This window comes from Stegodyphus dumicola, chromosome 5 (assembly GCF_044657685.1).
Source record: "Stegodyphus dumicola isolate Sdum_Otavi_A_Nest chromosome 5, ASM4465768v1".
Taxonomy (NCBI): Eukaryota; Metazoa; Arthropoda; class Arachnida; order Araneae; family Eresidae; genus Stegodyphus; species Stegodyphus dumicola.
The window spans coordinates 137,784,594-137,808,971 of NC_140772.1; the positions used below are offsets into that span (position 1 = coordinate 137,784,594).

Here is a 24,378-nt window from a genome sequence, read left to right on the forward strand (position 1 = left end):
ACCTATTTCAAACATTCTGCGTGTGTGTATTTATGTTTTATTTAAGCTAATAGAAAATATTTAATAATGGAAATTTCCTTCATCCAGAGTCAGTTTACAATCCATAAAAGATAATAAGATTAATACCAGTAATAATGTATAAATAATGTAAATAATGAGTAAAATGCATAATATATTTTAATAAATGAAGCTGGAAATTGCAGATGTGTGAATCTTGAAATAAATACTGATAACCAAAAAAAAACAGAATAGAAATTTGTGCTTATTTTAAAAGTGAATAATACAGGCAAAGTTAAAATAAAAATAAACATTATCAATGAAGAGTAACATTACTTATACTACATTAAGGGGCAGCAAATGTGTATATGTAAATGTGTGCATTAGTGGTATTTATGACTTTACACTGAAATTCTGATTCCCCCATGAGGGGGGGGGATCAGAATTTTTTTAATAGGTAAAGAAGCTAATGCGATAAATGAAACTAAGGGAATTATTGATATGTTGTCCTCTATTAAAGACATATGTGTTATTTTGTTCCATTGGCTAATTCATGTTCACATTGGACTTGTAATTGAATTTTAAATTAAGAATGAATCTGTGTGCTTTTTCAGGGAAGAGAAGTTATGCTTTATAAAATTATAAGTATGCAATATTTACAATTAAACAGAAAATGAGAGGTGTATGAAAAAATTACAAGAAAAAAAGGGAATTTTAAATTTTTTGACAGGATGAAATTTAAAATGCTTATCAGTCATGGTTAATAAAACTTAGCTGAATATTAAATATATGTATCAAATTTATTGAGAATAAAAATTGAAGCTAACAGAATGATAATAATAAATTAAAAAAATTTATTTACATGCATACAATTTTATGTTAAATATACAGAAAATTTTCATACGAGAATACAAGAATAAAGAATTGTTTTATTAAAGAGTCTTGAAATAACTGTAGCTTTCTCTTTCACTTTTAAATTCAATAACTCTTAAAATTATAGTGATATTTATAAAAGCATAATAAAAATAATTTGATTAAACATTCCTTTTACATATTAGGCCAACTAATATTACATATTACAGCTCATGAAATGTTTCTGGTATGGAAAAAAGGATGCTTCTAAAAAATTTTCTTTACATATATATAACTAAAAATGTATCAGTTCATTTTTTCTATAATTATGTTTTATGAAAATATTCTTAAACTATTGGAAAGAATGAAATTTCCTTCATTTTCAAATGATTATGAGATGGATTTTAATGTAATGCTGATAAAGAAGATATTTTTAACATTAAACAGAAAAATCTAAAATAGCTAAAACATATACACCTTGGATAAAAATTTGCGAGGAAAAAATTATAAATATTAATGAAAATAAAATTTTCATAGCACATAATTTTAGCATTTTAGTAAAAAATTATAAAAATTGCATCATTATACTTTACATACAGCCACTTTACTGAGATATTTATTTCAATATTAAATATATAAATTTCATGTTTCATTTCCTATTTATCTATTTCACTATCTTCTAATTTGACAAATTTTGTCTCAAATCTCAGATAATGCATTAATTCTAGATTCAACAGCAATTACTTTCACAAAACATATATGAAATTAACAAGATGCTATTAATTTTGCACGAAGGCTTTCCATATAAAATTAACTTCTCAGATTTTCTACATTTATATAGTTCTATATAAAAAGAGCATCTATTTTGGAACATAATGACCAATATGAAGTAATAATACATAATTTATAATTTTAATAGTCACAGCATACTGAGATATTACATTTGGCTCATTGTAGAACCATAGCCTGCATACCCAGCAATGCAATCATCACCATCCAATGATACAATCATTTTGCTTATCATATGATAAGCTTGCTTTAAATTGATTTCATTAAAGGGTACAACAGAATACCTGCCATAGCTTTTCAGTTTATTGCCATATAACTTTATCGCACTAAGCACAGCAACTGAAAAATTGGTCACAAGATTTGTGGCTTAATTGTCTGATTTTCCGAGATTTAGGTATTAAGTTTTTATTTTGACTGACATTCCTCTTTGGAATGTCACTGGGTTTGCTTGATGCAGCCACTTGCCCTGAAGATGGTTAGCTTGGCTGTTCACAGCTTTAATGAAGCTTGCCGCAGGGTGGTGAATTCTACTGCATAACTAAGCAAATAGCTCCTTCACATTTACAAGTCTGCTGCTTCTGCACACCTAATCAGCTGGAAGGGATAAAAATTATAAACATAAATAATTACAAAATCGATTCACGATAAATTTTATATTTTATTTAATTTATTTATTGAATAAAATAAATGTGAAAGTAATTAAAAAGCAGCACTGAATTAAAATATTAGTAATACTCATAGTGTAACAACGCTGATACTGCAAATGCTAAATTAAACGAGTATTGGGACTTTAAAGCATTAGAAATGAGTGAGTGTTGCATACAAAGGTTAGCATTTTGGATGCATAAATTCATGTCACACATAGAGAAAATTATGAAAACTTCCATGCAGCCAGTCTATTTGGCAGGATACACAAGTAATAAACATGTTTAATAATGAAACATAATAAAAATATTAATAATTAATGAGGGAAAATTTATAGTTTTGTTCTTTTTATTTAAGTTAATATTTCTATTGTGAAAACTATCTAACTTAATACACTATTCACTTTCTCTTTGCCAGTACTAAACATTAATTCTGAATTATAATAAATTTTCTAACTGCTCTGTTATTCATTCACAATAGTAATGGCTTGAGTTAATTTCTTCTGCGTTTATTTCATTTATAACCTCCCAAAGTTTTCAACTACATTTTATCCTATAGTTCTAATCTGAGGTAATGTGCTGCAAATATCAAGTGTTAAACTGTCATAATAATAATACTATAGACAACTGAAGTTAACAAGCACATATTGTAAAGCTTCAATCATATGCAGAAGTGATTTATATGCAAGTACAGTCAAAAGTCGTTAATCCGGACTCGTCGGGACTTCGGCGATTCCGGATTATAGATCATCAGTTTAAATCTGGTAAGATGGCATGCAGAAATTACAAAATTAAAAATATGAAACCATAATTTATGAAATAAAGAACAATTATGATCTAAAGGGTATCAAAATTTACAAAAAGAAAAAGCTTAATATTTATTTGTTTACTTTATTAAACATTTATTTCAATGTAAGTTGCTTCGTTTCATGTGATAATACTTTCTCTTTAATTCTATTAAACAGACATAATTTCTCGTTTAGTTACAAAGTTCCGCTGTTCAAGTCCTATAATTGCTGTGTTGAGAATACCGACTAATTTGTCAATGGAAATGTTTTCGTTTTCAATAACCTCTGGGTCACTTTCTTCACTATCGGAAGCGAATTATAATGACGAGGAACTTGATTTAAATCATATCAAAGACGGAGTACATAGACATGAAATACTATACTTAGTAAGGAATTATAAGCCAAATAAAATAAAAACATCTGCCCTGAAGATAAGGATAGTGCTGACAGATCAACTTCCAATCCGCGGCGTGAAATTGATAAACAGATTTCGGATTTCAGAACATACTTTCGCTTTGTAGATATAAATTACATATTAGTAAATATATATCGGAAATTCTATTTGACATAATCGAAAGTTCAAGCTTACTTTTATGAAATTGTTCTAAAAGTCTGCAAAAAATAATAAGCCGGATCCAATTCGAAGATTAAGGAGCAACGCAATGTGCAACATTAACTGAATCAGATAATTTTAGCTTAGCTTATACCTCCGTTACGCATTAAACGCGCATGTGCACAAACATATTCGCAGCCGTAAAGGTCTTACGCGCACTCTTAAACGCCTGTGCGCATGCGTGAACGCAACGCATGCGCAGAAAGTTTGTAGCTTTGAGGTCCGGATTATAGATCATTCCGGATTATGGGTGTCCGAATTAACGACTTTTGACTGTATATCTTTATCATTTGACCAATTTGAATTCAACAAAATAATCTAATTTTCATAACTTTCTCAATTTTTATTGTCTGCAGATAATCAAAACCATTTTTAAAGAGGGACTACTGCACATTATTGTTAAGAAATATATCACATTGACATTCTTCAGCTTTATTACTTTTTAACTTTAACAAATTAATATTTAAGTACTAAAAATTAAATATAACACAGTTATAGCTCTGAAGCTATGTGACAGATGCGACGAGCGAAAGCTCTGAAGTCAGATTCCAATCAGTCTGGGTCGTATTTATTTTGTATATAAAACAATACATGTGAATTCTAGTTAAATAGAACCAATGACTAAAAAGCACTTGTTTTAAAAAATACAATAAAAATGTATTTTTCATATTACATATCAATACAAAATAGCATATTAAAATAAAGTCGTAGCTGCCCGGATGGTATAGTGATTAGGGAAGCCTGAGTACAATACTGAGGGACCCGGGTTCGAATAACGAACAAGGCATGGATGTAAATTATCTGTCCCTTCATAGGAGGCAAAGGTGGCCTGCCTATTAGGTGCCTCCATAATAGATCACCATATCTGATTTTAGGAGTGGCCAATGCCGGCATAGGCAAGCATCCACCATTGGAAACAAAAAGTACATGTGCAAGAAATGGAGTTATTCTGATGCTAATGGTTTCATAAAATTAATTATTCTTTTCTGATAACTCAATTCATAATTATAATGTGGGGAAAAAAGAAGAAATATAGAATATCAAATCCCATTTACTTTCCTGAACCAAAGTATGAAAGTAACAGCACAGTGTATAAAAATGTTGAACAACTGCATCGTCTGTTAACACAGTTATAACTGAAGTACTGTTTTGAAGAAGGGTATGGAGTTTTATGGCAATTAGCATATACTTTGATGCTTCTTATTTCATTAAAGCTAATTCTTATATATATGCATAGTAATGTTTTGTTCATCAGCATTTTATGAATTATTGACAATTTCAAAACAACAAGTATAAATATGCAAAATAAAATAAGGAGCTGTACGACTTAAAGCTCATATAAATTGGAATACCTTATGTTGGAGCATTGCTGAACTCATACTTAAAACAGAATAAAATGATAAATGAAAATCAAAACACTACTATATATGCACTGTATGTTACTTCCTTATTAAAGCAGACAGTATGGATATATTTAAAAGTTACAAGTTACAAATTTGGTGATTCAATCAGCTTATTTTGTTATGGTGTCTTTATTAAACAATAATCAAATGTCACCTATGGATATTCTAATATATTTTAAGAACATTAGGCTTAAATAAAAAGTTAAACTTTACCTTTCTGGATTTTGGAAAGCCTAACAGATTTCAGTTCACAAAAGTCCCATTTATTGCTATTACAGGCCACACATCGAGCAAAAGCTTTCATTGAAGGGCAGTTCAACCTGAAAAAAGAAATTAAATCACCATTTAAAATTTCATGATCAGGGTAACAATACAAAGGTTTAGCACTTGGCTTATAAATAATCCTGCTCTTTCAGAAAAATTTAATTGCCATGACAATAGATTTAGGTTGGTAACTTATTTCTGTAAAAAAATGTTATGCCCTTTCCAGGAAAAACATGAGCACACATATTTACCATATAACATATTCCTGGAAGTATAACACAATGGCTTCAAATCACATTAATTAGAAAGTTTGATTTCATTTCTACTTTAACCAGGTTGCCTTCATGGCCATATGACATACAATACATTCTTTAAAATAAAGACTAATGTAACAGATTCAAATAACAAATTTAAAAGTTTTGCCCCATAAGTGAAAACATAACTTTGTGAAATAAATCTTGCATCCAATTTAAGGCCATGAGAACTGATGTTTGACAAATACTAAAAGTTTATTTATATTTTTGATGCATTAGACATGAACCTGATTTAATCAAAAAAACTTTAATATGGGGGATAGGTTGGAATAGCTTTAACTTCTTTGATAAGCTGAAGCATGTTTAGAACAAAATGTTTTAATGACAAGTAAATTTCCATCATTTGCAAATCATTATATTATTAGAAAATACATTTTAATGAGATACTAACAACTATGACATTTTATGCATAAAAAGAGTAAAAATTAAGCCAGTTATCATTTGGCTTTGTGGTGTCATCGAAGCTTTGCTTCTTCTCCCAGCATAAATTCTTTGGTGGTACACTACTATACTGTCAACAATATTGTTTTCATATTAGTTCCACAACAGTAAATTAACATGTTCCAGTTCAGAGTTTGAATGCATCTGAAATGTTTTGTGCACAGTTTGAATTTAAGAAAAATCTCTTTCCTTCAGACTTATATTTTCAGCTTAATATTCTAATGATTTACTTTTTTTGAAATCATATACTACAGCTATATCCATTTGACTTTGAAGGGAAGATTAATAATTTTTATCTTCTTATATCCTACCCATATATCTTTCTTTCTGAGTAGCTATGTGCAGAGTTAAAAAATGTATAGACATATAAAAATAATAAGGATAGCTTAATTATTTTTATTGAGAAAAATTAAATGTGCATAGCTATATATGTAAGAATACATAATTAAATTAGTCCAAATCATATTTAATGCATCTCCATATCTATTTTAATATTTTCATTTAATATGTATTTAAATGCACTAATCATTTTATCATTAGAATTCTAGTAAAAGTAAGAAAAAAGCTATAATAAATTAAATGCTGTTGTTGTTGGTATCATTTTAACTTTGCCCAGTTTGTCTTCATGGCAATAGCAATATTTATAACATATATAATACCTAAAAAAGGAACATTTTGTTATGTTAATAATAATAATTTGCTGCATTTTTTAACTCCCCAAACCCCATAAACGTTTTGCGAAAATATAAAAAACTTTATTTTCTTTTACCGTAATAATCCGTAATGTTCGTTGTGAAAATACAAAAAACTTTATTTTCTTTTACCGTAATGTTCGAAAAATAAACCCCATAAACGTTTTGCGAAAATATGAACTAATAATGATTTGCGACTTTCAAACTTTATTTTCTCTTACCGTAATGTTCGAAAAATAAACAGAAAATGTTGTTGGTATCATTTTAACTTTGCCCAGTTTGTCTTCATGGCAATAGCAATATTTATAACATATATAATACCTAAAAAAGGAACATTTTGTTATGTTAATAATAATAATTTGCTGCATTTTTTAACTCCCCAAACCCCATAAACGTTTTGCGAAAATATAAAAAACTTTATTTTCTTTTACCGTAATAATCCGTAATGTTCGTTGCGAAAATATAAAAAACTTTATTTTCTTTTACCGTAATGTTCGAAAAGTAAACAGAAAATTTCCCTTTTCCTCCTTCAGGAAAATTCCCTGTGTGGGTTGCAACAATTATCAGGGTTACCATATTCTGGCGCACGTACGCTCACTTCCGATGTAAACAAATCCGCAATTTCGCCAAGTGCCGGTTATGGAAACATCCCCTGAATTCCTATCCTCTGCAATTCTCTTCACGCACAGTTCGAGGTGAAATCAGTTGGGAAGAGCCTTGGTTGACGATTTGTGTCAGCTGAAGCACAGTAGAGAACAAGAATTGTTCCAAAGAATTGTTCTGCTGTACAATTCTTCGGAGACGACGCCGATCACTCTTGGAAAACTGCACTGGAACCGTAGTTACATCTTTTAGAAAAGACTGTCGGTTATGATTCTAACTTTTGAAAACCTTTGATATGGCTGCTTTCGAGAAGCCAACGAGATTTGCTGTCTTCGAAATCAAGGCCCCTGCTAAATTGGCACCAACATTAAGCCCTTTTTTCAAATGGTGAAAGATCTGTCGTTTTTTACATTTTACTTTATTCATCGTGAAAAGCGAGGCCCACCAGCGGCCGAACGGTAAAGTCGCTGAACACTGGTAGTTCGGTCCGAGGTTCGAATCCCGCGAACGGGCTGGCTGCATGGGTGTTTTCGTAGTTTTCCCCATGTGTAACGTGTGTACGAGCCAGTTTCCCTTAGAAAGTCCTCCACGAAGGCATCCCTACCCTTAGGCAGATAGCCCTAGTGTGCTTTGCCATAATTAAATACACCAACACCATCATCGTGAAAAGCACAGGAGTTACCTCGTGAGGAACAATTTTGGGTTTAAGTACACTTAAATCAGGGCAGAATTTTAAGCAGAATTTCTCCTATAGAGCATTTATTTTAAAAGCTATGAGTAGAAATCAAAAAGTATTAATATGAAAGAAAATCTTAATTTTAAAGGAACTGTTAAATACGTTAATAATGGTAAAAACTGTAAGCAAAAACTGTATTTTTCTTACCTACCTGGCTACCAAAAACTCTATAACTAAAACATCATTTTACGTAACATTTTTATGTTTTGTAAAATTATACTTCACCTTACAGTTTTGCGAAACGCAATTTTTTCTTCTTAATTTACGATAATTTAAAATTCCAAAGTTGTCTGATACTGCTTTATAAATCGAATTGTGATATGTTTGAAATAACAGAACCAAAAGTACCCTACTTCATTACTTTATAAAGTATTTCTCCCACTTTCTTAGCGTGCTTTCGTGGTGTGGTGATATGCACACTGAGCCGGTATTCCAGAGGTCCGTGATTCGATTCCCGGCGAAGGCGGTTGCTAATTTTTCAATCTCTCTTGTTTCCAAAAAATCCTAATGTCTCTACAGTGGCGCTCGTACTAAAAGGGTTGTTGGATGATGATTCTCGGCACCCAGATTTGGCGATTGGCTCCCCTAAAAAAAACCCATCGCCCTTTAAAAGGGAGAGTATATAAGGTATTTCTCCCACCTTCTTGGCGTGCTTTCGTGGTTTGGTGGTCTGCACACTGGGCCGGTATTCCAGAGGTCCGTGGTTCGATTCCCGGCGAAGGCGGTTGCTAATTTTTCATCTCTCCGGCTTTTCCAATTAACCTAATGTCTCTAGAAATTTTTACGTCAGGAGAAGGAAATGGAAAAATTTAACTGTTATTTTGAAAGTTATACGTGTTATTTAGAAACTGCAATGCAACAATAATAAATGGGCAGAGATAGGTCAATACTATATTTAATTACTATACTGCATTAATTACTATCGTATTACTTTATATTAATAACTATGCTAGTTCAACTACTATTGTATTATATTACATTAATAACTATACTATTTCAATTACTATTGTATTATATTACATTAATAACTATACTATTTCAATTACTATTGTATTATATTACATTAATAACTATACTATATTAATTACACTGGTGAAATAAATTAAGAGAATTTGCATATTTTATCGAACTGCATGAAAAGAACTGAACTGAAGGAAAAACCACTGCTTCTAGATAAAAATGCAACTCTTGTACGGCAAATACGTAAGCGTATACGTGTGTGTAGGCAGAGCCAGCAGAAAAACAGGCTTTATAAGCGCATGGAGGGTAAGACGAATTGCGTTCGCTAACACACCTCGGCGTATTTCTTCGTGTTATCTTGCAGCAATCGGTTAAATTCACATAGGAACAGTAAAAATGGGTAACCACCAACGTTTAGATGATGGGATGAGGTGGCGAATTGTGGGAAGGTTAGAGGCAGGCCATTCGCAAGTCCAAATATGCAGAGAGTTTAATTTAACGTTCAGCGTCATGTGTAACCTATGGAAACAGTTCCAGGATACTGGATCTACCAGAGAAAGCCTGGGAAAGGTCGTCCAAGAGCCACGACGGCCAGAGAAGATCGCTATTTGGCCATTTTAGCGAGGCATAACAGAGGGGCTACAGCTCAGCTGTCTCGCGACCTGTATGCAGCCACAGAAACCCGTGTAACAAGGATGACTGTTTCCAAAATACTGAATGAGAGAGAGTTGTTTGCCAGAAGACCGGCTGTTTGCGTCCCGCTCACGTCTACGGATAGGAGAGTCCGATTAGTGGTGGAGGCAGCATAGTGATTGGAGTACGAAGCAATAGGCGACCCTTTTGTTCACCGACGAGTCCCGTTTTAGCCTAAATACCGATCCTCGCCGTACTTTTATATGGAGAGAACCAAGGACCCGCTACCTACCCTCCAATCAACAAATTATGGGGGTGGCGGTGTAATGGTCTGGGCAGGAATAATGTTGGATGGCCGCACACCTCTCCACGTCTTCGACAGAGGCTCTGTGACTGGTGTGAGGTATAGGGATGAGGTCTCGGAGCTCTATGTTTGCCTTTTCCGGGATGCAGTGGGACCCGAGTTTATCTTACAGGACGATAACGCGAGGCCACATAAAGCTCTTCTGGTCGACGAATTTCTCGAGAGTGAGGATATTCGCCAGATAAATTGACAGCCAGGTCTCCAGACCTCAACCTTATACAGCATGTCTGGGACGTTCTGGGGAGGGCAATTGTAACTCGCAACCCCCCTCCGAGAACCATCCAGGAACTGAAAACAGCGTTGCTGAATGAGTGGGACCAACTGCCACAGGTATTAATAAACTGTCTTATTTCCAATATGACATCACGCTGCGAGCCCAGTATGGCTCTAAGAGGGGACCGTACTCCCTATTAACACACTTCTTTTGTGTCTTCTGCAACCGCTGTTTCAGACCTTCAGACTCCCATGAGTGTTACACACGAATATGTGTGTCTATTATAACCGTTGAATGTTTATTTTGTTTGTACATATTATATCAACCTATGTTCACACAAAATTTTACTAAAATCTCTCCAGTAGTTCTGGAGATCGTAGATCAAATATGAAAATTCTCTTAATGTATTTCACTAGTGTACTTTACTATATTTAATTAGATAATTTTATTAAACATTTCACGTAAAATATACAATTTCACTTCACATTTAATGACCGCACATGAAATAATATTTATATGAAGAAGCCGATTCGCGATAAATGACAGATAAATTATATTATAAATGATGTTACCTAAATTTAACGTCTCTACTTCTAATGTTTATATTGATTTTATATGTTATAAAACATTCTGTAATCTGAATCCGGTAAAAATTAACTAATAAATAATTGACTAGCAAAATGAACAAGAATTACTCATATATTCTAACACAAACATTTACTTGATATCTGTGAGTTAGTATATAAATGAACACGGAAATGTAGATTTACAGTCTATTATATACATATTTTTTTATTTAACAGTAGAAAAGTTTACTTGACAATAACAATAATATGAAACTTATTTAAAGTGCAATGTAATACAAAAGTGATCGCGCGCTTTTCAGTTACGAAAATGTTATCAAACATTTTTAAATGCATAAAACTGGAACTAAAAAACATGGTTTTAATTGACATACGTATTCACCTACTCTTCCATTTACCATAAATACTATTTCGCAAACGAAATTTTCAGTTTAAAAATTAATCTTCTTTTTAGAGTGGAAAAATCATGCTTTAAATGTCTTCAGACGCTTCTGAGATTGCATGTTAATAAAATACTATGTACATTGCTGAATATTTGCTATGGACGTATCTCAAATTGCAGTGCAGATAACATTAAGCGGGATGGAAGCTAAGCAGGATAAATGCTGTAGGTACACTTTTCGGACATTAGAATGAAGGACATTTATTGTTCAGGAAAATAGAGAAGGTTTTCGAAAGATCCAAACGTAAAGAATGTTCTTTTGATGCTGCGAACGTAAAAATGGTAAAATACATGTGAAAGATAACAGGTGAAAAGTGTCAGTAGGGAATATGCCCACTGTGGAGTGCGATGCATCCTTCCATACGTCGCGTCGTGCTTTGCATAACATCATCCAGCACCATGGACCTTATAAGAATACCCAAATGGGTTTTCTCCCTCGTCTGAGGCGTTCCCGGCTGTCACCTTGATCACATCCGGAGGAGTAGGGACGACTTGCAAATATTTAACAGTGGTTGCCTATTGCAGCGTGTATAATTGTCAAGAAAAAGCTGCTTGTAGCGCCTTATTTCACAAATTAGAATTTCTACATATTTTTATTTTTGAAACCGAGATTGATTTTTAACAATTTAGCATATTTATCAATCATAATTAGCGTTCCAAATAATTATAAAACTATTGCATGCTTTCAGGGCTGGATATTTTTTAGCTTTTCCTATGCTGTAAAGAAATTTGTAACTACTTGTTTTAGAAAATAATATTTTAAATCTGAACTAATAGAAAATTTCAAACAAGCAATTTTCTCTTGCAATTTTTATGCTTTTTATAGGGTGTAAATAAGTAAAAAATACTAAAATATTTTTGAAAGTTTTGTTTAAAATTCTAAATTGTGCTGCTTCTTTAAAATTATACATGCGTATTATAGCACAATTTCTATAAAGGAATTTTATTTCAATATATTTCATAATACATCATAGTGATAAACACTTTTGACTCCTTAAAATTTTTTATACATTTAATTCTAATATTAAAATTGTATTTAACCGTAATAATTAATTTTGCTTGTATTTTATAGTGATTATTTTTTTAAAATTTATTTTTAGTTCTGCATAAGATTTTTTTTATTTACTGTTAATTTAATTTATTAGCCAAGGGGCGGTAGTCTAGAAAGGCTGTTAGTTTCAAAGCCGCATTTTGCGCTGTTTTACTATAAATGTCCGTGTCTCCTTGCAAATTGTTGTTACCAAATATTATCGCCCTGTATGATATTTAAAGAAATTTAATAATGGAGAATTTTCATGAATACATGTATGTTTCTCGCACTGTGACAAAAATGACAGTATCTAGAGCCATCAAATTTTGAATAAAGTAATCCTCCACCCGAAAATGGGCATCTGGACCGCCGAATTTCAAATTTGTTTTAATCTATTTCCTATTTTGTAAAACTTTAATGAATTTTCGATTAACAAACTCAACGAGTTCAGAGCGAGCACTGTACGGAAAATAACAGTTTTATCTCCAGCGCGGAAATTCTAAAGATATGCTGTTTTCAAATGTATGTAGTTTACGGGCGAAGAACATGATATTCAATAAATATAGATAACACACAAAACGTTAAAAAAAGGTCCCTTTTGGGCGTAATATAAAATCTGAGTGCTTCTAGATTTTATTTTACCTTTTTTCCCCCTTCATTACACTCAGAAAATTTTATGCTTCGAATTTTAAAAATTACTAAAATAGATATTCCACTTTAATGTTAATAAGTTAATGATGATATAATCAAATAAATGATTGTTTTGTAATGTTTAATGTTATTATAGTTTTCAAAATGTTCATTAAATTGAAAAAAAAAATTATCAGATGTTGTTTAATTTTACCTTATTTAATTCAAAGCATCACGTACTATCAATAGTATTTAATTCTACGTTATTTGTACGCAAAATTAAGTTCATAAATTTTGTGCTTAGAGTTTTATCGTTTTACCAAAGTAAAGATGTTTGTACAAGAATTACTCGTGAAAAAACTGCGCGAAATGCAGTAAAAAGTGCTTTAATGAGATATATTAAATCTTATTTGGAAAAAACTGTGGCTTTCATAATCTCATCACTATACAACGTATCACATTTAATAATTAAAAAGAGTTATGTGATAGGTTTCAATATGTTTCAATGTTAAAGTAAACCAGATCGTCCCTACTCTTTCTTGCCGACTTGTCGGTGACGCGCGCCCACAGGGTTAGTCTATCTCTTATAAGGTCCGTGTCCAGCAGCTGTTGACGCAATAGATTCCACTCCTCTAACAGTGCACGGATGAGGGTGTTTTCTTCGTTGGTTATATGCTTCTAAAATTAAATTAGACTTTTATTAATAACGTAGAATATCTGTTAATTGATTAGCTGTTAAAACAGCAGACCAATAAGCGAAATATTATGAGAAGGTGGCAAGTTGAAGTTTTTACGTCAATGGAAGGACAATTTCTTTTCCAAAAATCCATGAAAAATAAGAACTTTGAAGATTAGAATAATGTAATGCCAGACAACAGAAATTAATTTAATATCTTTTATTAGAATGGCCATTTTTCTCTACCCAGAAGAATAGAAAGAGAAATCAGAAAAGTTTAGTTAAATCAAACAGCAAAAAATGGTAGAGAAGATTTTACGATATCGGGATGTAATAACTCTTATCTTATGTTTATTGATGGTACATTGGAACAGTACAAGCATATCAATATTTTGAAATGATACTTGAAATCACCTCCGCAAAATTCCAAATTCTTCGAAGACTGTGGAAATTATTTTGATTAACTGATAGATGGCGCTAGCGTTGCGTGTGAACGCGACGTGACGTGCCTTCTGAATTTTCATAGACGCTCCACCGGCAGTTCGATAGATGGATGTTTGATGCTTCGTACACTATTTGATTAAGAACACATCGGTTCCTATTTGAAAGATTTCGATTATGAAAGCATATAGATTTGTTTGTCAACTGAACCACCATGTTTTGATTAATGATCTGTAAATATTGTACATATTAAAAGTTACATTTTAAAGTGATTGATGTCGATTTATAGATCTTAGAATATTTTGAAACAGCTGGTGCATAACGGTCGACGATTGGATTTAGCACATTGCAAGTGTGCGAAGTGAGCAAAAGGTAAGACTAAATTTTCTAATTTGTAGAATAACTATGGCGGAAGAGTCTGTTGCTAAATTAAAATCGAAGAAAAGTTATCAGGAACTCTGTGTCCAAGATTCTAAAAAAAATCGAATCGGAATTGAATAAAGAAGAAATTGATACAAGTAGATTAGAAGAAAATTTAGACCAATTAATCATAAAAACGAAAACTCTGAGTGAATTAGATGCTCAGATAGAGCGTGACTTGAAATCAGAGGCGGAAGAGTTCGAAACAGAAATTCTATCTTGTATCGAATACGAAGAGAAAATTCAGTTATGGCAATTCAGAGCAAATAAAAAATTGAAAGAATTAAATAAAGTAATAAATTCGGATAATGAAAACTCTCTTAACGAAACTAATTCTAAAATCGAAAGCAATAAATGTATGCGTCTGCCAAAATTAACCATCGCTAAATTCTATGCAGATTATACCCAGTGGACAAGTTTTTGGAACTCTTTGAAGGTAGCAATCCACGATAATGAATCTTTAACAAAGATCGAAAAATTTAATTATTTAAAATCGTAATTATGCGGCAAAGCTGCAAACGCGATACAAGGTTTTTGCATTTCGGAACCAAATTACGATGAAGTTATTGAAATACTTGAAAACAGGTTTGGCAGGAAAGATATAATTATAAACTCACATATGCAAAATCTCCTGAATCTTACCCCAGTAACCAAATCCAGTGACACTTTAAAACTTCGCAAACTTTGTGACACTATAGAAACTCAAATACGCAGCTTAAAATCATTAGAAGTCACATCGGATAAATACAGTTATATGTTGATTCCAGCCATAATGAAAACTCTGCCGTCTAATATAACTTTAGAATTCAATCGTAAAACGGATTCGTCATCTTTTTTTAATGTTGACGAATTATTGCAGTTTGTTCGTTCAGAACTGGAAAGTCGCGAGAGAAGCCATCTTTTGCTCTCCACTCATAAATCAGAAAACACTTCCTGTGTTTATAAAGAGAAGGGTTGGAAAGGGAGTATCATCCATTCCACTCAGCAGCTATTGGCGCCGGTTAAAGAAAACAAAACTACTAATTGCTGTCTGTTTTGTAATACATCCAAACATGTTACTGAAGACTGTGAATCACTGACAGTTGATGAGAAGAGAAATTTATTACGTAAACATGCCAAATGTTACCTTTGTCTGAAATCAAACCACCGCGTAAAGCAATGTCGAAGCGATCTCGTCTGCTCCAAGTGCAAAGGTCGACATAACCGTTTCGCGCTGAGAAAGAACTAAATGGAAAAAATAAAAGTATAGAAGTTTCGCATGTTCTTTCAGCGTTCTCACGCAGCAATATTCAAAATTATTTCACTTCAAGCGTGTTGCGTAACACTGCGAACAACTACGCAGTCGGTTTTAATAAAAGCTCTACTGGATTCAGGTAGTATGCGTTCCTTCCTAAGCAAAGAAATCGCGGATAAATTGAAGCTTCCTGTTATTTGAACAGAGACTCTTTTGTTATTTACGTTTGGAAATAAAACACCCATTAGAAAAACATTTGACGTTGTTAAAATAAAATTACAGAACAAGGAAACACCGAATTTGAAAATCGAAATTGAAGCTCTCGTGACTGAAAAAATTTCAAGTTCTGATTTACCACCTCCTAATCTTGATAGACACATTTTAGGCAAACAGTTAGAAGGCTTACAACTCGCAGATTATTGGGATTGCAAAGAAAAAATTACTCTTTTGATAGAAGCTGATCATTATTATAATGTACTAACTGGGAAATTTATGCGTTTAAACAAACATTTAGTAGCTGCTGAAACGTTATTCGGTTAGTCTATGCTAGGTTACACCAAAGGTACAACGTATAATTCCACAGACTTTAGTATCATAGTTGAGGAAGATATAATATCTGATCAGATAAAGCAATTTTAGGAGCTTGAAAGTTTAGGTATAAAACCTGAAAATGAATCATCCGATCCATTAGACAATACCATAATGGACAAATTCGAATCGGAAATTTTATACAAAAATTACAAGGTTAGGCTGCAATGGAAGTCTGATAGACAATATGAGTTACATGGCAATAACGCGATTGCTCTGAAACGATTTGAGAAACTTGCAAAGTGATTTCAGAATAACATTGAACTTTTTTATTCGTACCAAACAGTTCTACAAGATTATTTAGAACAAAACATCATTGAAACAGTTCCAGACACTGTTGATAGTGAATCTCAAATCACATTTTATTTGCCTCACAGAGAAATCGTTCGTAGTGATCGAACTACTAGTAAACTACGTATCGTATTTGACGCGTCTTCACATGGAACTGGTGAAATCTCGTTAAATGACTGCTTGCATATTGGTCCAAATTTTTATCCTGACATTCTTGAACTTCTGTTGGCCTTCAGGCTTCATCTTGTAGCATTTACAAGTGACATAAAGCAGGCTTTTCTTCAGATAGAAGTAGATGAGAAGGACAGAGATGTAACGCGTTTTCTGTTTACTAAAAACCCATTAGATGGTCCACAAAATTTTATAACTTATCGGTTCACACGTGTGTTATTTGGCGTAAATAGCAGTCCGTTTTTACTGGCTGCAACCATTAAGCACCATTTGAAACAATATGAGAAAACCTACCCTGCCACTTGCGAATTTCTAAATGATCACATTTATGTAGATGACATCATTGGAGGACATTAAGTCGTTGAACTTGCTTTCAATACCAGTTTAGAATGCGTTAACATTTTTAGAGATGCTAGTATGATTCTACATAAATGGCACACCAATTCTTAAGAACTGCGCGAATTATGGATTAAAGAAGGCATTGAATCCGAGGAATCTCCTTATATTTCGGAAGCTAGAAATCCTCCATTAAAAGTGTTAGGAGTCGCTTGGGACAACCAAAGTGACATAACTTACTTTGATGTAAAAAATTTGATAACATTTCTATCAAAACAAGTTAATACTAAACGTTTTGCCCTACAAGCAATAGGACGAATTTTTGATCCTGTAGGTCTATTTGCACCGTTTGTACTTAGAGTCAAAATCATATTGCAGCAAATTTGGACATTTGCTTTAGATTGGGATGAAGAACTACCAAAAAATTTATGCTCTGTATGGAAAACATGGTGCAAAGAAGTTTCCAATTTGGACGAAATCGGTATTCCACGATATTATTTTTCTGCAACCGGTAATAGTGATGTGAAAAGGATTGAACTGCACTGTTTTTCTGACGCTAGCAAAAAGGCGTATGGTACTGCAGCGTATCTGGGTATAATTTCTAGCAATGAACAAATATTTACGGTTTTTGTTGCTTCAAAGACTAGAGTAGCGCCTTTAAAACCGCTAACCTTACCTAGGTTGGAACTAATGGGAGCTCTTTTGTCAGCCAAATTCGGCACTAAAGTTTTGAAGTTACAACTTTCTTGTTTTTTCTGGACTGATTCGAAAATCACACTTTTCTGGATAAAAGACTGTGCAAAGAAATTTAAGCTTTTCGTTAAAAATCGTATTGAAGAAATGCAAAATTTAACATCCCCAGGAAATTGGCATTATTGCCCCGGTAAATGTAATCCCGCTGATTTGGCTTCGAGAGGAGGTAAACTTCATGAGTTGAAAAACAATCCTATCTGGTTTCAAGAACCAGAATGGCTTAGAATGTCGTCTCAGTTGTGGCCTCGACAGAATGAAGAGAAACCTGTCAATGAAGAAGAATTAGAATACCACAAGAACATTAATGATATTTATGAATTTGTGTGCACAGCACACTTGAAGAAAGGCTTATAGACATTTCAAAATATAGTAATTTAAGAAAATTGTTGAGAATAACTGGTTGGATGAAGCGAATTGGTAAAATTAGGAAAAAAACCATTTGACAGGTCCATTAACGACTGAAGAAATAGTAGATGCCGAAAATTATTGGATTCGATCTGAACAAGAACGTTTTTATCCCAAAGAAATCGAGTCTCTGAAGAAAGCGAATAAAGTCGAAAAGAAATCGTCCTTATATCTTTTTAACCCAGTTTTAGACCAGAACGGGATACTGAGAGCAGGTGAAAGATTAGAACATTCTAGTTTGTCACATGATGAAAAACATCCGGCAATTCTTTTAAGAGACTCCTGGCTAACGAATTTGATTGTAGAAAGTACACATGTTAAAATGATGCATGGAGGAGTAGCAACGACCTTAGCTGAAATTCGAAGTCGCTTTTGAATCCCAAAAGGACGTCAATTTATCAAGAAAATAATAAAGAAGTGTCTTATTTGTAAAAGATATTCATTGAAGTCTGCTGACCAGACCACTTCTCAACTTTCAGAAGATAGAATCAATGAGACACCACCATTCTACGTGTCTGGCATCGATTTTGTTGTGACGATTTACGTAAAAAACATCGAAGGAAGTCAAAAAGCCTATGTAACATTATTTACATGCGCTATTACTAGAGCCATACATCTGGAACTTGTACCGAATCTCTCTACAGATTCTTTCTTGATGGCATTCAAAAGATTCACATCTAGGAGAGGCAATTGTCGAGTAATTTATTCAGACAACGCGAAAACTTTTAAAAAGGGAAAAAAGGAACTCGAACATTTCTCTAAACTATTGTCGAATGAGAAATTCCAAGATTTTCTGTCGAATGAAAGAATCAGTAGGAAGTTTATAATATAACGAGGGGCTTGGTAGGGAGGCTTCTATGAGAGATTAGTAAAATCATTGAAAGAGTGCTTAACAAAAATTCTAGGTAAAGCTTTACTAACGTTTGAAGAGTTGTCAACGGTTTTAGCACAAGTGGAAGCTGTTTTGAATTCTCGTCCTTTGACATATGTATACAACGACCACAAGGAACCGTTGCCACTGAAGCCAGTCAATTTTTTGATTTTCGGAAAAAAAGGATTCTACGTTACCTATCAACTTTAATTCCATTGTTAAAGATTTCTCTACCAAGTCCTCTCTGACCAAAAGAAAGATTTATCAAGATTTATTGGTTAGGCGATTGTGGACTAAATGGCAAAAACAATATTTGATGGATCTTCGGACAGCTCATCAATTAAAAAATCCTAACGTTTATGATGATCTAAAAGTTGATGATCTTGTATTAATCGAAGGCAACAATAAGTGCAAACTTTTGTGGAATTGTGGCAGAGTGATAAACGTTTTTCGTGGTCGCGACAACAAAGTTCGTTCTTGTGAACTAAAAACTGCTGATGGAACAATAATAAAACGACCAGTTCAATTATTATATCCTTTGGAACTTTAAAAACATTTTTTATTGTTTAACAAAATGAATATGATTGAATATGTTTTTTATGCAATTGTTTACTTTACTAGTTTAATTTCATATGATTAGATTAAGAATAGTTTAAATTTATTTAGTGTCAAATTATATTTGATGATAACATACCTTTTTTAGAATTTAGTATAGTGATTATAATTTGAATATATTTTCTATTCATTTAATATATTTATCAATTGTTTTATAATTATATGTTAAAATACTTATTGGTATAAATTTGATTGTTGTTAGATTAATGTGAACTCTTGACAGAGTTCAGGTGGGGAGTGTGTGGAAATAATTTTGATTAATTGATAGATGGCGCTAGCGTTGCGTGTGAACGCGACGTGACGTGCCTTCTGAATTTTCATAGACGCTCCACCGGCAGTTCGATAGATGGATGTTTGATGCTTCGTACACTATTTGATTAGGAACACTTCGGTTCCTATTTGAAAGATTTCGATTATGAAAGCATATAGATTTGTTTGTCAACTGAATCACCATGTTTTGATTAATGATCTGTAAATATTGTACATATTAAAAGTTACATTTTAAAGTGATTGATGTCGATTTATAGATCTTAGAATATTTTGAAACAAAGACAATGACGTTATACATATGTACTATGAATGTCCAAGGCATAGTACATAAGTTATACGTATGTACTATACCTTGGACTGCTGATTGATTTTGCCGAAATACTCAGAACACCACTTTAGTGACCAAATCTAAGCCGAATTGAACACACTTAACAAGAAATGCCATTCAAAATTCGAAGAAAACTAAAAAATTTGAAATTATTAAATCAAGATGGATGATGACATATTAGCCTAAAATAATAAATATGTTGTTGAATCAATCCCGAAAGGATTAAGCGCTCTTTTCGAAATCGAATAATCATTCGAAAATATCATAAAATTTTGAGAAATTTTTCTTAATTTTTATTTGATAGAATAATTAATGTACATTCACTTTTGTGACACGGGTTTTCTCACTCAGACCAGAAGATGCACCTTATTTCAATATTTAATTTTTGGAAAAAATATTTGATGCAAACATAATACTAGACAAGCGTATACTTCAAGGAAAACCGCGTTTTAAAATTTCAGTTGAACGCTTTTTAAATTTATTTGTTTATAAGATTATAAGATTATTTTTGGAAATGGAAGTGTACCATCCCTTTTCTGAGACACAGTACATAAAAATCACTACACATATTAATATATTTATTTATGCTCCATTATCTATACGAACACAATTCAAATATTTTAACTCTTAAAAGATCAAAAGAAATATATTTTTGGGGGGGAAGCAGGAAAGATGAAAAATATGCAACGCCTTCGCCGGAAATCGAACCCCGGACATCTGGAATACGCACTCAGCGTGCAGACCACCACACCATGAAGGCATGCCAAGAAGGCGGGAGAAATACCTTATAAACTCAGACAGCAGACTGGTACTGATTGAAATTCATCAACGATGTACTTTAGGAAGTTCCTGCAGTGCTTCTTCACATTATTTTTATTTAAGTTTGTAAATATACCAGTATAGACGCACAAGGATTGAAAGAATTATTAAAAAAGTTAAATTTCATATTTTACTCATAGTTCATAGATGTTGTAAATTTTAATTTTTATCATTCTAATCAGTCTTACTAAATTTCGCCGATGGAAATTAATGCTTTCTAAGCCTGTGAAAAAATTCCAAAAAAAAAAAAAAAAAAACGGATAATAAGGATTTATATTATATTTGGAAAATTACATTATTTTAAAATAAATAAATTTTGAAATGATTATTAACAGTTATTTATTACAAATTAATTTTATTTTCAGGGGTTGTAATATGGCTGCTCCTCCAAGTTTTTTACAAGTTCTTCCAACTGAGACTGATGCAACAGATGGTGATATCGTCACATTTCAGGTAAGCTCTTCAAAATATTCATATAAGCAATTATTTACTAAACTAGAATATTGCAAGCATTATATATCCTATGCGTTATAGATGCAAATGAAAAGAACAAGCACAGATGAGAAAAATGTAAATCAAAATATATTTTTGACTTCTTGAAAAAAACTAAAAATAGTATATTTTCATTTTTTAAAAGAGGAAGAATAACAGAAAAATATTTTATAGAATTTTCACATCCATGTGATAGTATTCTATAAAACACAATTTAAAACAAATTGTTCGTTAAGAGCGTTTCTACAAAAAATGACAAAATTTCAAAAAAAATTCTAATAAAAGATCTTGCAGATAAAAATTAATTGTTTATTATTAATTAACAAATTGTTCAAAGAATGCTTCTAGAAAAAATTACAAAAAATTTTAAAAAGTTCGAATGAAAGATCTTTCAAATAAAAGTAAATTGTTTATCATTAGGCTATACTGAATGTGATATAAAAATGATACTCGATGTTAAATAAGAATTCGAAATCAGTTATGTTTACGCATTTACGGGGGATATCGAACCGTTTTTACAGTGGATATCGAAATGTTGTGAAATGTCAACTTGCAATTTATTAAAAATATCTTATTAAGAAAATACACGTATCAGAAAAACTTTCTCTTTTGCCCTTCTCGACAGCCATACAAATATAGAAAATATAAAAAGATATTAAAAATATTATTTTTCTCCAACAGTATCAATCATTTAAAATATTCTTAAGAGTTTAATCTAAGTATTTTTTGAACACAAATATACTACATTTACAATGTTAAAAAACAACTGTCTTTCCTCTATCACTCCATCTATACTCTGTTACTTTAAAATAGGAACTTCAAACCCTTTCTTAATCTCCCCCATTTCGTAACATGTGTCTTCATCATCATACAGCACTTACTTTCCCTCATCTCAAAGTTTGTAGTTCAAGTGAGCCTTCTTTTATGTGCTTTTCATGAAGTGAAGCATGCTAAACGAGAAACACAGCCCCTGCCGCAGCTGTCATAACTATGGTTACGAGACAAGCAGGGGTGGGAAAAATAAGCTTGAAGCGCCTATTCTTGAGTAACAGACTATAGCAAGCACAACTTTAAAGAAAAGCATTTAAGAAACGTTGTATTATACAAATTTTTTCATTTATGTTGAAGAAAATGAGTTAGGAGCTGCGGTTTATTAAAATCTGGCTGGTGCTGTAAAAATTTAAAAAAAATGGAGACATTTGTAACGGAGATTTTCCAAAAAGCTCACATAAGTCGCAAAGTGTCCCAAAGCATGCATCTCGCTAGAAAAGGCTTCCAAATAAAAAATAATAGTTTTTATATAAATGTATAGTATTGATTATTGAAGATGCACAGAAGGAAGACAGAATTAGTGTGTTCCGCTTCAGCGAAATGAAAGGAAAATGGTACACTGCATAAATTACTGCAGACCTTTGGCTGTGCTGTACGCATCCACATATCTGCTCCAGTCATCTTTCGTTGATTGTATTCTCTTGGGTTATAATCACAGAAGCTAATCATATGTTTTCATATTACTGCACCGATGTGAAACTAGGCTGCAGATATTTTACGAGCAGCATTACTAGGGCTATTAAAAGGAGCTAATGGTATGCTCTTCAGATGAACACAAATTACTTATTAAGAGCGATTCTGGATATCAGATAGCATGATGAAAACAAGGAACGAGTTACCATCAACAGCGCATCCAAGAAATTGTTCGTTTGATCGAAGTGTAATGATATGGGTAGGGGTCATGCAAGACACGAGGCATAAGCAGCCGTCTAGCCACCGATTTTCGAAAGGCGCCAGCCAAATTCTTCCCACAGCAACCTTATCTTGGTGCAGGCAGATATAAAATATTAAAATAGTGTATTATTTCGTCAAGCGCAGTTCTGATCAGTATAGTGGCTAGTAGTGATGAGTCGGTACTACCGAACCGGGTATTTTGTAACGGGTACTTAGTTGTAACGGGTACTGAAAATCGGTACATCCAAGTACCCGTTACTTCAGTACCGAAATCGGTACTTTTCGGTATTCGTTACTCTGTACCGAAACCGGTACTTTTCGGTATTCGTTACTTCTGTACCGAAACGGGCACTTTTCGGTATTCGTTACTTCTGTACCGAAACGGGTACTTTTCGGTATTCGTTACTTCTGTACTGAAACGGGTGCTTTTCGGTATTCGTTACTTTGTAACGAAAATATGCGTCTCTTCTCGGTATTTCGGTATTCGTTACTGGAGGATCGATGAGCGTTCAGCTCACTTCGGTTTTGGTACGAGGACAGTAGTATCTGGTTGTATTTGCGAAATGGTGATATGAGCTCCTTGTGTTCATGAATGCTCTGCTCCTCAGACACTTCCGTAGTTGACATGTTTTCCGATATTCAAAATCTTACTCCGTACAGATAAAATCAAACACGTGGTGACGTGGCAGAGTTCCTTTAGTGCGCAAAATCGTTAGCTGCGTATTTCGGTACTCCAAATCGTTACTAGGGTATTTCGGTACTCCAAATCGTTACTAGGGTACTCCGGTACAGCAAACCGTTACTAGGGTACTACGGTACAGCAAACCGTTACTCCGGTATTTCGTTACTTCGGTACTCCAAATCGTTACTTGGGTACTCGGTACTTGAAATCGGTTTTCGGTACTTTTCAAAGTAACGGGTATTTTGTACCGGGTACTTGTCTGTACCCG

The 24,378-nt window shown here is 32.9% G+C and overlaps 1 protein-coding gene and 1 long non-coding RNA gene across 4 annotated transcripts in view; one reads left to right on the forward strand and one right to left on the reverse strand.

Annotated features, from left to right (window-relative positions):
* LOC118190192 (protein Obscurin-like) overlaps positions 1-24,378 on the forward strand; it is a 735,887-nt gene that overhangs the window by 52,219 nt on the left and 659,290 nt on the right. Inside the window, exon 2 of the mRNA XM_085817109.1 lies at positions 21,577-21,664. Within this exon, the coding sequence (XP_085673235.1) occupies positions 21,587-21,664 (78 nt within the window). The 5' untranslated portion in view covers positions 21,577-21,586. The remainder of the gene's footprint in view (positions 1-21,576; positions 21,665-24,378) is intronic.
* Positions 1,297-7,447, reverse strand: LOC118205075 (uncharacterized). Of its 3 annotated transcripts, none has more exons than XR_015041243.1 (3): positions 7,284-7,447; positions 5,300-5,406; positions 1,297-2,232 (listed from the first exon to the last, which is right to left on the reverse strand). It is a non-coding gene; the product is annotated as an uncharacterized LOC118205075 (long non-coding RNA). The 3 variants fall into 3 exon arrangements; XR_015041244.1 differs by lacking the exon at positions 7,284-7,447 and adding an exon at positions 6,930-7,024; XR_015041245.1 differs by lacking the exon at positions 7,284-7,447 and adding an exon at positions 6,056-6,878.